At 37.5% G+C, this 17,013-nt stretch overlaps 1 protein-coding gene across 1 annotated transcript; it reads right to left on the bottom strand.

Annotated features, from left to right (window-relative positions):
* Positions 1 to 14,183: 14,183 nt before the first annotated feature.
* On the bottom strand, positions 14,184 to 15,129 carry LOC112167417 (dynein light chain LC6, flagellar outer arm). The gene is made up of 2 exons (XM_024304431.2): positions 14,816 to 15,129; positions 14,184 to 14,565 (listed from the first exon to the last, which is right to left on the bottom strand). Exons 1-2 carry the CDS (start codon positions 14,951 to 14,953, stop codon positions 14,371 to 14,373), a joined length of 333 nt encoding a protein of 110 aa, XP_024160199.1. The 5' UTR covers positions 14,954 to 15,129; the 3' UTR covers positions 14,184 to 14,370.
* Between the last annotated feature and the right edge of the window lie 1,884 nt (positions 15,130 to 17,013).

A 17,013-nucleotide genomic window follows, 5' to 3' on the forward strand; every position in this document is an offset into this window, starting at 1 on the left:
GACAGTTTCCATAGTACGATTGGATCCACATGAGAGTCTGACTACATTGCACTGCCCAAATCCGGCGGCCTGTGTATATTGATTTCCTTGCTCGTCTCATGTTACCTCTTCGATCTTGCTAAGTCCCCCTTTCTGCTCGGTCCCGGAGATATAATATTGAAGTTTAACACAATCCAAACGGGTATATATGGTTTCCCCAAGAACTTGGGCATCAATAGACAATCTTTTCCTAATATATCAGTCCTTACTTTACCAATGTGGATTCACATACATGGCATTATGGCTAGAATCTAGCCATTGTTTTCTCAAGAATCATGAGTAATCCACTGATAAGGAAGTGAAATGAGTTTGGTTTAAGTTTCTATTTATTTTGTAAAGCTAAGGTATATTATCATTTCTCATACATGTCATATTTTATGTAATATTTACTACTTTGAGAACTCATATGGTAACTAGAAAAAAAATCTTCATTAAGGTAAATAAGGTTTAGTAAAGTAGATTTTTATTTGAGTAATTAAGTCCTAAAAGTGAGTAAATAAGTTGGGTTAAAAATGGAACTTTTCATCTCCAACGGGCCAAATAAGGGGGATCCGGTTATGGAATTATAGGACTTGGCCCTAAACCAAGTCTCAGAACCAAGACTTGTGTACTGTTCATTGGGGCCACAAGTTGGGCTGTGTCAGCCCAAGTCAGCGAGAAGCGCGCCAGACAAGAAGAAGAAAGTGACGCGCTGGGCTGGAGGGCAGAAAAAGGAACAACGTGCGCGTGGTGCGCTGGAGGAAGAAGAAGACTGCAAATCATCTTCTTTTGTGGGCCTCGCCTGACGATTTTGTCCCCTGGCGACCATTGTGGACTGTGTAACGATCATGAGATGGACGGCTGTGATCTGTCCATTTTGAATGTGGACGGCTCTGATGTCGTCCTTTTTTTTTTTTTTACTGTAACGGTTATAATTTTTAATCTGAGGGCTGAGATTTGAGGAGAAAAAATGATCAACAGCTCTTATTAAATCGAAGGTTATTAATTGTATTTTTAACCAAAAAAAAAAATACCAGAAAATGAAAAGAAAAAAAATACCCGTTAGAACAGCAAATTTTGGGAAATTCTATAAATACCAACCCATTCTTTCCTAATTCCTCACACCAAACATCCTCCATCACCTTCAAAATTATTCATTTATTTACCCATCTTCTTGTTCTTAAATTTGTTTCTCTTGGAAAAAATGGGTCCAAGAAAGGATTTTTGGAGGCACAATGAAGAAGTTATTCTTTGCCAAGCTTGGATCACCGTTGGTGGTGATGGTGTTGTCGGAATTGAGCAAATGTCGGATTTATTATGGAATTGTATTGCGGAGGAGTACAATGCGTACAACTGGCGGATTGCGTAACTAGAACACCTTCTAGTTGTAAGGCTTGTTGGAAACAAATAAGTCCAGCATGTATGAAGTGGCGGCAATTGCTCTTAACAAGGTTGAGACTTTTCAACGACGAAGCGGCGAAAATATAGAGGACGAGGTAATTATATTGAAATATGTTTGGTTCTTAATTTTTTGTTATTTGTCATATAGTTGTGAAAAGTAAAAAGTTGTTAAATAGTTTATTAATCGATTTATACTAAACTATCCTTTTTCTTAATATTTAATTTACTTAATATTGTATGTAGCTCATGAATGTTAAGTCGACGTACTATGACTCGGAAGGTAAAGATTTTTGCTTTGAGCATTGTTGGGTTTACTTGAAAAATACGGAAAAATTTGGTCCCACACCAACAATGGAAAATACCAACCGCAGTTTTCCTACTTGGTGGGGCTGAAATAACCTCACAATTTAACCCTGCAAAATTTAGTTGTCAGCATAGAATAAGCAAGGATCGTTTAGTTCGGGGATTATAGGGTACACCTGCACAAAAAGGTCAATTAACAAATAAAAGAATAAAATGGGGGGTTTTGAAATTTGGTTACTAATCTACTTAAAATAAAAACGAAACAAACAAAACTATCTACAATAATCGACTTATTCACACTTAAATCAGAATTTTCAAACCATATCAACATGCAACGAGTTGTTTCAATCTATACAACCTAAAATCGTGCCAACACTAAATATCAGAAATGAATTCGAAGTACAAGTCTGAAGAGATTGAGTACCACTTTAATTCTTCTTTTTAATCTCCTAAGTTAGGAAAAGTCCATAACTTAAAATATTTCATATGAAACATTACGTTAATACTAAAGAGCATCCGTCAACATTAAATATGAATTATTAATTGCAATTAGAATTCTGAATTCAAACATGTATGCATATATCCATAAAAAGTTACAAACGCATGAAATATGTAGCATATAATCTCGACCATTGTACATAGCCTTTACCACTTCAATTTCTGCCCTAAAACGATTAGGTGAATTAGAACACAAATTTGGCTTTATTAACCTGTAGATTAACATCATTATTCAACCAAAATCATATACTTAAAGATATAAAAGGATGGCACGAAATCAGATTGTAGAGATATCATAAACAACTCAAGAACATAAAGAAATGAATTTGAAAATTACTAACATAAACTTGTTCTTAACAAAAATCCAATTCCAATAACAAAGTTTATAATCAAAATATGAAATTCAATACTAAAGAGTATGAAAATAGAAATAAGGGCCATGGATTACACTTTTTGATCTTCAAGGAAGCTTGGAGAACATCAAGAGAACACAAGGCTAGGCCTTCAAGAACACAAACATCCACGGGGCGAAATAGTATCTTCATCACAAGCCAAAATAGGTCATTTAAGGACATAGACAGACAAGAAGGTAGTGGTAGTATCCACAGTGGTACGTTGAAGTAGACCCACTCATTATACATTTCAGACTGTAGAGATAGTGGAGATCCTTCTTTGGTACTACGCCGAAGGCCCTAAAATTCTAGGTTCCTATTACAAGGAAATTTATTGTAATTAGACAAAAAAATATAAAAACATAGGTTTGGGCCAAGAGCCTAAACCCTAACCCAAATTTAGAAGCTAATGGAACCCCAGCCCAAAAACTAAGCCCAATAGGATAGTCACCAAGGGGAGCACTCCAGGCCTAGCAGCTGGATTCGGGCCTAGTCCACCATCGTCCTGTCTCCCTTGCCATACGTCACCAGCCGGCCGAGTTCATCCGACCCACGCTGCCATGTTGCCAACCTCCGTCGTCCCGGGGCACGCTGAGCCACACACCATGGAACACCAACATCTCCGATCTGGGTCCTCACAACCCCACACCACCATCGATTGAAAAACCAATTAGAAAATAGGAAAAGGCCCGTAAATCCATCCTCTATAAATTCATCATCTGATTACTCTATTCCTCCACTTTATGGCCTCAAGTTTTGGTGGAGAAGATTCAATATTTAGTCGAACTTCAATTTATCCAGTGCTTTTTTATCAGCAGAAGCTACCGGAAGACAGACTTTCACTGTAAGTCGGATTTCTGAACCCTCCTCTTTCTCTTTGCTAAACACAATCCATTTTCAGCTCTATTAGGTCTTTCTTCTCCTTGGACTATGAAGGTCAAGACTCAAGATACGGTACCCTTAGAGCTACTCAAGTACCCACGCAACCAAGGGACAGTTGATATGTTTGGCTCATGTAATGGTTTGGTCTGCATCATGCCTCAACCACTGACCTTTGTTATAATCAACCCCTGCACAGGAGAGTCCTTGAGAATCCCGCATTTCCTTATCTCAAGCCTTCCCCATGTTTCAGATATATATATATATATATACATATATATATATATATATATATTTTCAGCACATAGTTTCGGCTATGCTCCATCTATTAAGGACAACAAGTTCGTCACAATTAATCGAAGCGTTGTGTTTGTCTTTTCATTGAAAATCAAATCATGGAAAAGGTTCAAGACTTGCCTTATATCTATTTAAATATAGATCCGGGGACGCCTATGAAGTTTGAACGGAGCCATCCACTGGTTATGTAAGGACCCTGGAGGTCACCCTGTCATCATTGCTCTTGATTTAGTAGAGGAGAAGTTCTCGAAATTGCCTCCACCTAAATCTATTAGAGATTTTCAGGAATATAAAACTAGCATTTTGAGAGGGTGTCTTTGTTGACTACAGTGGGACGAAGATAACTGGCAGTACTCTTTTTGGGTTATGGAAGAGTATCGTGTGAAGGAGTCTTGGACTAGGATTTTAATTAGTATTCATCCGTAAAGAAATTTGCGTTTGATGCCACTATGTTACTGGAATAATACCAAGGTATTACTCTTGAGAAATTGATTGGAAATACTTTTGGGCAACCCAAAGAATGGAAGTTGTAAAGATTTCTTGGTAAATGGCGCCCTTCGTATGGTTTTTGATTCTGATTTGTATGTGGAGAGCCTAGTCTCTCCAAATTTTTCGAAGAAGAAATGTTTGTGTGTGTATTCAAATCAAGATTAGTGCATTGTACTATAGGGTTTTACTATTGGTGCTTGACTTTTGAATTCTTGTAACGACTTTTTTTTTTTTTTGAGAATTCTTGTAACGACTTAGAAATATGTTTCCTGCTTATTGAATCTGTTTCGCAACCTCAATTTTAGCTTGCCAATGTGGGTTTGTGGCTACGTCTTTGACATGGTCATATATTGGCACCCCCGAGTGGATTAACGAACGATTAATTAGATAGAAACTAATGTCAACCACCCTTTTGATCAAATCATCAGCTTCTTGAAAAGAGGTAAAGTTATGGTTGTTGAGTAAAAATTGCACACAGTGAGTGAAATGTCACCCAACATAATTTTACTCGTATTCATTTAGTGAATAGAGTTTTTGTTATTTTGGGTTCGATCCATTCAAGACAGAATGTGTCTCTTAATTACAATCCCTTGTTACAGGGAAACACCCACTACTACAAAAAGTTAATCACACAACACTAATCACACAACGGAATAGAAATCATCTGTTGTGTGTTTAAGTAAACTCTATTATACAACGGTATTAATGATGTTCTGTTGTGTGAATGTCAACAAAGTGATAACTTTTTTCTCAGAACTACATTGCACAACAGAATTAAGTATTGTTCGTTGTCTGAGTCTTAAAAAATTTAGCGGTAGATTTCCTTCCACTTTGGAGGCTTGGTTGCCTCTTGAAACACTTAAATTTGGGCTACTAGGTACAACATATTTCACTATTTCCGTTGTGCGATTGAAAAACTGAGCAGCAAAGTTTGAGGAAGTTTGCTTGAATGTGCAAGTTGTAGAAATTACACAACAGATTTAACATTTTCTGTTGTGTGAACTAGAAACATAGGTGACAAGATTTTGAGCCAAAATACACTAGGCGGCATGATTCCCTCCACGTTTTGGCATTTTTAATTTATGTAATACACTCGTACAACAGTTTGTTATCGTTCTGTTGTGGGAGTGGCTCGAGAATTTATCGAGGTTTATAGACCTAACAAGACTTGGCCAAAGAAACAATAAAACAAAACCTCTCGACCCTCCGCGAAACCTCTCTCTCGTGAAACCTCTCATAGTCTAGCACCTCGTTTCTATTCTTTCTTCCGCGATACAGTGACCCAAATCCTCTACTTCGATTTATTCTTGTCCTTGAAATCCTAATTCACAGGTTGTTCTTCATCTTCAGTGAGAAATTAGGGTTCGAATTGGGGCTTGCTCTTCCTTTCTGCAAACTTGCCTCCAACTCCGTCCCCAGGTAGAGCACCAAATCCGGGCTGAGCTTGGTTGGCCGGACCGACCCTCCTTGGATCTTATCCCTGTGTCGCGTTTACGCAATCGATTCCAACCCGATCCACCAAATGGGTCCTGCCCCATCTCCTCCACCCATCGTTGTCGATTCCACCGCCGCCCAGATGAAATCCAAGAGCTTTCGGGCCTAGACACAGGTGAGTTTAGGGCTTTCGAATGTGGGTTAGTAAACTGTAAGACTCACATAGTTGTTTTGATTATTGAAATTTTCATCAGATTGAGCTCAAACAGTTTTGTGTCACTTGCAAAGAACTGGTATATTTAGTTTTAAATTTTATGAACTATCTTTTCATTCGAATTTATGTTCTGGATGAATTAATCAAAATGCTGAGGGTCTGTGGCATTTGGGATAAAGATTACATCTTTTTACGAAGAGGCCTGTGGAGTAAAGGAACTAGAGTGGAGGAGAAAATGAAATCTGATTTGCCTCTTGATTTGCAGTTTTTCCAGTTGTCACCCAAGCATTCAAGGTGAGGAAAACAAGTCAGGGATTTTATATTTCAAGTTTCTTGATGATGCCTAAAGAAGTTGAATCCGGGGCTGAATTTGAATATAACTATTGATGTTTATCTTTTTTCCTTTTGGCAGATGTGAATTGTATGTTCAGGTTATTTAAGCTGCCGATTGGCTATGACTTTGACTATGATGAATACCACAGGTGAGAAAAAGCCTTTCTATTTGATCATTTTCTGTTTGAGCCCAATATCGAGATGGAACCAAAATGGTTTGCACAGTTTGTCTCTACTCAATTTATTAGTATTGTTTACAGTTTGCTGGATTTTTAATTGGAAATGTTATTTATAGAAATGAGATAGATCTGCCAAGGTATTGCATCTCATATACTTTGTCAGTTTGTGCCTCATTGTCAGTTTGTGCCTCATTGTCAGTTTTTCTTATAACTTAATTGCTTTTTCTAACTGTTTGACATGTATTGGGTGATAGTAATACAATGCTTCATTGAATTGCTTGATTATGCTTTGTTGGGTGAAACCAATTGATTCATATATAGTTTCTTGTCATAAGATTGATCATAAGATTGGCATCTAATATAGTGTGATCATAAGATTGATGTATAGCATATAAGTTTATAGAATGGTTTTGCTGGAAAGTTTAGCTTGATGGATGCCAAAATTTTATCATATTATTGGCCAAAATATTGGGGCTGATGGTGTGTTGTTTAGGTCCATTATCTATTTATTTTATAGGTGTCTCTGAATGATTGTTTGTGTGGGGAGTTTTACATTTTCAGTCATGTTACAGGTAAATGAAGGGGATTGTGCATTTTACAGACCAAAGATAGATACCAATGTATCTGATACATTGAACATGAAGTTTCAGTGTGCAACATTACAGGTATGTTGTTATCACTTTCTCTGTTCAACGATCTCTTGTTCTTTTGTTTTCTCATTATGTAAATGTAACTGTCTTAGGGAAAAATACTTTTGTTGCAGCTTGATTTTCAGCTACCTGCTCGCTTTGAGCTGTATTACTCAGTAGAGGGTGAAGAAGGCAAGAAGGAGGCACCTGTTATGATACACATAGCCATTTTTGGTTCTGTTGAGCGTATGTTTGCTATACTGCTGGAGCACTACAAGGGGAAATGTTTGCTTCCATTTGTTATATGAGTGGTGGCTTATCATTGATTTGGCTGGAAGTTGGACTTTTTTTTTTCCTTTAGTTCCAAGATGGAAAGATATGCATTAATATTTTCACTTATGCTTTGTCCTTTGCTGTTTGGTTTAATGTCGGTGGGTAATTTTCTTATGAATAGGTTCTCTAGCAATAACAGTGGAAAATCCAACTGATCTTGTAAAAGTTAGACTTTGAGCTAAGAGAAAATTGCCACCAGGGGCACGAAGGCGCTATTCTGGCACATTAAATGCATCTTCCACCATCTTGAGATAGGTTGTCCATTGATATTAGATCTTATTTTTCCTAAAGAAATTTCAGGGAGCAACATTGAATATATTGTTTTTTTAAATTTTTTATTGTGGGTACTTTGCGGAAAATTCAGGAAGGAGTTGAGGTTCTCTAGACTGGAATTGGACCTAACATTGCACGTAATGCTATGATTAATGCTACTGAACTAGCCAGATATGATCAAGTGAAGCAGGTTAACTCATCCTGAATATGGTCATCATTCCCTTTTGAAGTAAAACTCTTGTTACTCCATTTTAATGTGCAAAATTTCTATGCAGACACTTCTGAAAATTCTCCGGTTAAAGGAAATGTTGTCACTCATCTTTTTGCTGGTCTGGGGTAAGTTTCTATGCCAATGATTTTATTTTATTTTACTTATTCATTTTCGACTATGCATATATTTGATCCTCTATTTTCTTTTTTATCGTAGATTATATGGTTGAAAAGCTTGGCATAGAGTTTGTTTTTGCAGGTCAGTGTGGATTAAAGATGGGCAGATCTGGTACCTCTCCCTTGACAATAATGCAGGTAAAAAGGATTGAAACTTTGAATATCAATAATTTCAAAGATTAGTTTCCAGTTTCATTGCTAAATCAAGTAGCTATTATTGAATAGGGTATAGGTTTCAAACGAAACAGATGTACCGATTACTATAGTCCCATCTTTTAACTTCATTCATTTATGTCAGTAAATCATAATCTTATTTGGAAGTGTATACAATTATGTACTTGCAGATGTGCAACCATTATGTACAATTTGTATGGATGAGTTTTGAACACATTTCTTGAGGTGAAAAAGTTTTTAGTTGATCTGAATGTTAATATCTTTTCTCTGGCAGGAAGAGTGATCCCAGAGAGTTTGGTTTACAGCTTTGGGACTCTATTGCTCGATATGCTGAGTGGCAAACATATTCCCCCAAGCTTCGGAATTGAGCTTTGGGACCCTTGTTCTTCTTCAAAAGGAAACTTCGTTGAAGCAAAAAGATATTATATCAGCTTTTGATTCATATGTAGCTATAGCTAGGAATGCTTTCTTGTTTGGTACATTATTTGGTTACTTGAATGTATGGATTTTTGAAAAATGGTAATTGAAATGATATTGATTAGAGTATTGTTTATGTGGTAATTACTGTCCAATATTGAATCATACAACACAATACAAAACCATGTGTTGGATGACTGGAAGAGTTCAAAATTAAGGCTTCTCCTACAACAGTCATTAGATGATAGCTAATTTAGTTACAATATTCACACCACAGCTAACCAAATGTAGCTGTTGTGTGAACTAACAACCAACAACAAAAGAAAACAAAATTCTCTTGTGTGAGATTCATAACATACAACAAAAATAAAATCATCTCTGTTGTCTGAGTGAATCAACAGACAAGGGAGATAATTTCAGTTTGGTTGTGTGTTACTTATCTCAGACAACAAAGAAAAAATTATAGCTGTTGTGTGTTATTAATCTCAGACAACAAAGGATGAGTCATAGCTATTGTGTCTTATGAATCTCACACAACAAAGAAAGAATTATAGTTGTTGTGTGTTATGAATCTCAGACGATAGTAGAAATTATCTTCTGTTGTCTGAATGGCTCGACACATCCCTGCGCATGCCATGGCAGGTACCTGCTACGCAGAATTCACACAACGGAAAAATAGTTATTCTGTTGAGCCAACTACTATCAGACAACGGTGGAATTACCGTTGTGTGATTTTTCAATCACACAATACTGACTTAGACAACAGTGGACTTCTTCATCAGACAACAGAAATCCACCGTTGTCTGATAAACTTTTTGTAGTAGTGACCCTAATTTGATTCCATTTATGAAGAAACCAATTGTAGATGTGTGTTTGTTTGTTTTTGAGGCTACACCCGGATTTGAATGGGTTACTTACGTACCCTTGGAGAGGGATCAAGCCACTCGTAGTTCAAGAGTTTCAATGAGTGCATGACTCATTGGAGGGCTGTGATTTTTGAATGAGAATAGTGTTTGGGTGAATTTGGTTGAAGTGAACCAGGGATTCGATTTTGTGTTTAGAACGCAGTTGCATCTAGATAAATTTGGTTCTAGATTGCCTACATACTCTTTGCGGGATCAAACCACATGTTGTTTTGGAATTTGAGATTTAAATGGGTAGATGACCTATTTATTTTGAATTTGTGTTTGGGATAGGGTTTAAAGCCCTTGAATTTGGTTTGGACTTTATTTGTGTGATTTAGGAATTGATCTTTCTGGTGTTGGGAGAATTTGACTGGAGTCAGTGATTCAATTGGGACTGGCCAAATTTGATTGGTGGAGTCAGGGATTCTCTTTGGAGTTGCGGCTGCATCTAGTGGGTCGCTAGACTGCCTACATACCCCGTGAAGGGATCAAACCATTGTAGTTCATCGGTTTTGAGTTTTCAGTTTTGTACCGGTTAGATGGGTCTGAGATTTATGCTGCTTAACTGCTACTTTGAAATTTATCGACGGGTAATTCGAATAAGCTCGAATCTTGGAGGTAAGCGAGCTCAAGTAAAGAAGTGATCTGGACATTCATTGTGTTGGGCCTCTGGAGTTGAGCTGGACAATTTGATGATGCCTGAAACTCCAGAAAGGAATGTGTATAGCTAATTTGTACACCCATCAAGCTGTTTCGGCTTTAACCTTTGGACATTTCAAGAATTTTAGCCCCAAATATTATTTGATTTATAAGCTTGAATTCCTTCAGATGAAAGCTTGAGCGTGATCGTCATCATGAGTCAAGGATGGCCTTGGGGATATGATTAATTAATTAGTTGTCGACCAACTCCGTATATCAGTTGGGTGAGAACCCATTTTTATTTCGAATTATCTTGCACTACTAGTTCTCTCCTCCTTTTGTCTTCTTGCTCCATCAAACCACTGCTTCAAAGTTAGCCACCACCAATCTTTCAATTAATATGAAGCTTAATTAATTGAAAATTTGTCTTGGTGTGCAAGTGCATCAAACAAAAGACAAACGTGGCTGTTTAAGGTGCTTTACAACAATAATTAAAATGTTGCTTTGTCATTCCACTTTTGATGTGCATGTATAATATTGAAGAACTATAACAGCCACCTTAGCCATTACATGCATGGCTTTCAAGAAGGTTGAACATGGAAGCAGTCCCTTACCAGAGAAGCATCATCATTTGTTGAAAGCATTGCCTCGGAAGACTTTAACATGGTAGCCGAGGGGTTGCCAAATAGTCATGTTGCTATTTGCTTCTTTTCATGGTAGTAGTGTGCAATAGATATCTTTCATTTGCAGACGTCATACCAGCCATTGATTCATAGTTTTTAACCGCGCACAACTTTGAAGTTTTGACATGTGGGATTGAATGAGTGTGTTCAATCCTTCATACAAACTGGGCTTATTCCGCCGTGTCATATCCCAAACACCTTTGCAGCCGTCTTGTACTAGGAAACTCCCATCTTTCTTCCATTTTTGTGGCCACTGCAGTCTAACTTGTGAGCCATTTTGCTTTCCCGAACATGACTCTGGTGACTACTTTGCTACATGTGGAAGCAACAACTTGGCGTCAAAACACTACACGAGGATCCCTCTAGAGCAGCTTCCCCATTGTTGTGAACTAGGGAACTTTGCGGAACCGTACTTGGTGTGAACTGGAAGCCACTAGACTTTCACTTGACAAGCTTATTTTTGCCACCCATATGTAGGACGCACCGCGATACATGCATAAAAAACAAGCGCAGTGAATCCTTCTTAAGCTTGAACCTTGCTTCTGCCACCTATACGCAGGACGCATTGTAGTATAGGCATCGAAAAACAAGTGAGCATGAAGTGACACCGCAGCTGTTAATGAGGGCTTGATGTCGACTTTGTGTCTTGCCCGGAAGCCGTTGGTGAGATTTGTGAGGATGGGAGCAACGAGTGCCTCTTGGAGAGAGAATAGACCATCAACTTCTTGTTCGGTGTGATCATAGTCTTACATGATCACCTATATTACTTTATGCAATTATATAATACAAAAGAAAGAGAATACTTGTGTGAAAATTATAATTGGCAGCGTATAGAAGAAATTATACCCACTGCGCTTCTTGTGGTCTCTTCTTAGCTTCGAATTATTTTTCTCTTCTTCCCTTCCTTTTCTTTCTCTGCTCCTCCCTTGCTCACTTTTCTTTTCCCTTCTCTCCTTGCGTGTTTGTCTCTGCTAGCTGCTCTATAGCTTTTATGCTCTCTACTTTTTTTCCTCCTCTTTTATTGCTTCTGCCCCTAGCCTCTCTGCTTTTTTTTCTCTCTCTCCTTTTCGCTTCCCCCTTTGCTCTTGAGGTTGAGCCTTTTTATAGGCAGCTGATCGATAACCCAAACGGTTGGTTGGAGATAAGGATAACATGCAATTTAAATTCAAATTTTTCACTTTGAAGATGATCACAGTAGCAACAAAACTCCAATTTTCACGTTGGAAGTTTGAACTGGTAGCTTCTTTGTTTATTCAAACTTTAGATAGGTACAAATCTCTTTCATCTTGACTCGGTTTCCAGTTTGTAAGAGGTGAGTTTGATGCCTTTACGTTGAAGACTAGTTCACGTGAGGCCAATCACTTTTTTCTTCTTTCATAGACCGACTCATGCATCCTTTGTTATGATTGCATATGAATTTGAATACTTGTCGATAAGATTATAAATTCAAAAGGCTTTATAGTCAAAGCTAATCTCAATTTCTTGTTGGCTACTGTTTGTATTTCTTAAGAAAAGAACACACAAACAAATAACCAATCACACCAAGATGTGTAATTTAGTTTGGCCTACCTCCATATTTGTCTCATCTTGCTTTGAAATGCTTTGATCAAATGAATTGGTATATTTTTCTTGCTTTGGACACCAAACTTTAATAAAAAACTTGATGACAACTTACTCGTGGGAGTTCATCGAATTGGACCTCCAAGAGAAACTTTCGGTCTCAACAATGGTATGTTGATATTTCTCATACATGTTCTATATCATGTAATATTTACCACTTTGAGCACTCATGTTACCACTTTGATGACTCATATAGTAACTACAAAAAAGTCCTCATTGAGGTAAATAAGGTCTTCGTTAGAGTAAAGTAGATTCTCGATCATTTGAGTAAATGAGTCCTAAAAGTGGATATCTCAATTTTTCTATTGTTTTTCATTCCCTGCAAAGGGGTGGAGATTATCCTCTATTCTTTCAATGAGTTTCAAGTTGACTACTATATTTTGAGCACCACAATTGGGTGCATTGGCGAGCAGCACAAACAGTTCTTCTGGAATGAGGATAATCTTCATTAGTTTGTAGTAGTATTGTTTTTCTACTTCCAAGAAGTGAGCCACTAAGAAAAATGTTGGTTTGTTCATGGGTGGTTCTAGTTTGACCTCCCCATTTGCTATTTAGACCTCTTATAATGTTTCTAAAATTTTATTTCCTATTTTACTCACTAAAAAAAATAAGAAGAAGAGAAAGAATTTCCTATTCATCACAAACCCAACTATTTGATCTTCCTCGCAATGAGCTAGACCTTAAAAAACAACAAGAATTGGTCTTTGGGTATGGATCCAGGAAGCCAAACCTTCCTTTTGAGCAGCAAAATGAGCAAAGAGTTCATCAAATCATGCTTTCATATTCCATATTTTCTTCTTACCCGTAACAAATTCTCTATTTCATTCCAATTTAGAAAAGATCATCACATCATCATCAAAACTGCACCTCCCTCCAAAAACGTTCAATCTTTGCCTCATTAAACATTATTGATGCATCAAAAAACCAAATTAAAGATCAATTCTCTATGCGAAGCAATCCAATTTTGGTACCTCTCACTTTCTCAAACCCAGGAAGTACAGAGCTCATTAAACCCAATTCAATATCATGTTTTTCTCCGATTATCGTTTCAACTTATATAAAATTATAAATATGGATTTGCCAAGCCTTTAATTTGAACCTCAACCCAACCACATACTCAGCTGATAAGTCCCAATTCAATCTCAAAATCAAGAACAAGTAGTCAATGATTATGGAAGTCATTATTGTTTATATAGAGCTTGGGTGGAAAAAGAATGAAAAATAAAACTTGTTGATCAATCTCGATGGCCTTATATTAAAAGAATAGAGAACCTTTGGTGGGTTGAACAAATGAAAGAAAGAGGATTTGACTCTGTTGAGGAGAACATTTGATTAAAAGAGGCAGTTTTTATTAATTTTTTTTTAACTTATAGAAGGGGTAAAATAGGAAAAAAGAATTTATAAAAATTAGAAGAGGTCCAAATAGCAAATTGAGAGGTCTGAATAGAACCTCCCTTTGTTTAGCTTTAGGATTTTCTATAAAGAGAGGTTAATGACCACTCCTGTTGATGTTCAGGATGTCCATGATAATGATTGTAACCGTTGAGTATTTTATTTTTATATGACATTTTTCTTTCAAAAAATTAAGTCTTAAAAGTGGTAATTGTATACATGTCATATGTTAACATGTTGTAAAATTTCTTCAAAAAGTATCCTATTATTTGGCCAAGTAAAAGCTCCCAAATGGCTGTCACAAACTGTTATGCATATATTGCTTTGAAACATGAAAAATTGAATTATATTTGACAGGACGGGTGAATCTGGAAGTTCAACCCAGAGATATTTTCTTCAGTTTCATACTTATAGTCTACACTACAAGAGCAGATAGAATACAAGAAATTGCAGAAAAATAATAGTTAAGGAACTTCTAACATCATGCTTTTACTGCCTCTAGGGGAGAACAGTGGTTTGCCTGAGTTTGATCTGGACCTGCAGATCCCTTGAAGAGTAAAACTGCTAGGCTGCCAATGCAAAAGTAGATGAAACAACCGTGACAATGCGTAACAAACGAACCAAAATCTGTTCCTACAATACACTGCCATCCAGGTCCATACGTACTGTCAAAATCCTGCAAATTAATTTAAACAGGGGCAAATCAGAAGCCAGCCATATAACTTATGTAGGCAAGTAACAGAGTGTAAGAAAAAGTGGCTTAGATTTAGAAAATGCTCAGTAATTCTAATTCTCATATCCGCTTTCTAATGAGTCATTAATTAGCATAGAGACAATTCGACCACACACACTAACATCAAGGTACTTTGGTTAAACCTCATATACGCCTTTAAACATTTGAAAGAAGATAAGTACGGAGTAACTACCTTCTTAATGAAGCGGCCTATCTCAGTGGCTTCGGTTACATCGAAGAAATCTAGGGCTTTTGATGCCAAGTCAACTGCATTCTGCTGCATGTTTTGAAGCATATCAGTCTCAACAATCACGGCCTTGCCTTCTAACATGCTTAAAGAGATAAGAGGGTTTACTGAGCTCAATTTTCTTGGATAGAATTATGGGGCAGGTTGAGCTTTTTGGACCAAGTTCTGGATAAATAGAAGGTAGTGGTGCAGCTAGCTTTTTTATATAGAGATAATGGGAAAATAGGGTCTTGGACTCTTGGTCATACTGGATCTCTGCCACGTTTATGTTATACGAGTGGCTCGAGCTCATCGATCACTACTTCACCAGTAGTATACAGTGAGAAGAGTATACAGTTGGTCGTGAAATGTAGAGTTCTGGTCCTAATCGATCTAGAACAGGACGGTTTGTTCTATTCTGGGCATCATCAATGGGTTTCTGACATGTGTCAACTTGCAAGATATGATTGAGTTGTACTGTATGGTTACGTTTTGTCGAGTCCTGCAGTGTCAATATGTAGGGTTCAGTGGTTCACTACGCACCGTCGACCTTGGAACAGTGTGAATTAGATGAGAAGCTAATAAGCATTTCCATATACATGGAAATTTAAGCATTTTCAGAGATTTCATAGGAAGCTGGCAAATACTTAGATAGAGAAAAATTTCGGCACTTCCCCTGGTGTCGCACTTGTCAAGTACGGTCTGTCAAGTACAGTCCAGGCCGTCCCGTTTTTTTTTTTTTTCTTATTTTCTTCAAGTCGAGGTCCTTGACCTGTGTTGAGGCGGTGGATTTCTCTCCTCCTCAGACTGCTTTGCTCTGGGACTCGAGATTGCTTTTTTTTTTTTTCGTTGCCTACATGGATTGGTGGCTACTAGTGATTGGTGATAAAGTAATTTGGGGTTCACATCCAAAACTAATTGACAATGGATGAAGTGAATCGAATCCTTATAAACCCATAGGCAAAGTCTCATTTTTCCCATGTCAGATGTATATATTCTCAACACGCCCCCGCACGTGTGGCGAATTTTCAAGCCATACATGTGGACAACTTTGGGTGATGTGGAGCTCGTGTGGCCGTGAGGCATGAACACGTGGGTAATCCGCTCTGATACCATGATAAAGTAATCTGGGGTTCACATCCAAAACCAATTGGCAATGGATGAAGTGGGCCAAACCCTTAAAAACACATAGACAAGGTCCCATTTTTCCTATGTGAGATTTATATATTCTCAACAATTGGAAGATTTGGGATCCAGGGCTTCTGATGGCGTTTTGGAGGTTAGATCTTGGACTAGGAGTTGCTCCGGTAGGGTTTCGGTCGAATTGGGTCACTCTTTATCGCCTTGGATGGCAACATGATTGGTGGCTTCATCTTTCTTAGAAGGCGATGGAAAGGAACAATGGGGAAGTAATTTCTTCTGAGGCTACATCTTCCCAAAGAGAGAATGCCAGTGCCGTTCTAGCTTGGTTGTTTGAGTATGTGGACTTCAAGGAAAGTTATGCGAGTTATTGGGACCTGTGTCGCCTTCAGAGTTGGTGTGGCTGCAGAAAGGCAAGCTTTACTGGAGTGGTTGCAAAGGTACACCCCCTTTGGGCTTGGGCTTTTATCTGTTTTCCAGATCTGGATTTGGGCCTAGTTGGATGGATCAGTGTAGTGGGCCTTGGGCTTATTAAGGCTTGGATCCGAATTTGGGATCCTGGTGGATTTTTTATTTTATTTTTATTTTTTATAAAAATCTAGGATCCAGGACGAGTTATGTTTTGGTACCTAACTTTTTTTTTTTATTGGAATCAATACTCGCGAGGAACTGCAGGGATTATTGGTATGAGGTTGTCAGTGAGTCTATTGAAGGATTCTACATAATTTTTTTATAGTTAGTATCTTTCAGGCTGAGCTTTATTTAATAGGTGGAGTGATATTGTATGTAGCAGTGTCTCTGTCTAACGGCCTCACTAGGACAGGTCACTGTGTAATATTGTTTTTTTGTTTTCATATTGAATAAAAATGGTTGAGCTCATTCTACGAAAAAATAGAGAGCTGGAAAAATAGAGTGGTTGCAGTTTGATGATGCATATCTATGTTTAACCTAATATTTAATCAATATACCTGTTTGAACTTAAATTTGATACACCCTAAATGACAGATAGACTCGAATTCAAAAAT

Source organism: Rosa chinensis, chromosome 5 (genome assembly GCF_002994745.2).
Source record: "Rosa chinensis cultivar Old Blush chromosome 5, RchiOBHm-V2, whole genome shotgun sequence".
Classification (NCBI taxonomy): domain Eukaryota; kingdom Viridiplantae; phylum Streptophyta; class Magnoliopsida; order Rosales; family Rosaceae; genus Rosa; species Rosa chinensis.

Excerpts from the sequence above, each read along its gene's own strand:
- LOC112167417 (XM_024304431.2), bottom strand. The coding sequence starts at position 14,953 with ATGTTAGAAGGCAAGGCCGTGATTGTTGAGACTGATATGCTTCAAAAC. Across the intron at positions 14,566-14,815 it reads TAGGCCGCTTCATTAAGAAG|GATTTTGACAGTACGTATGG; the intron begins GTAGTTACTCCG and ends ATTAATTTGCAG.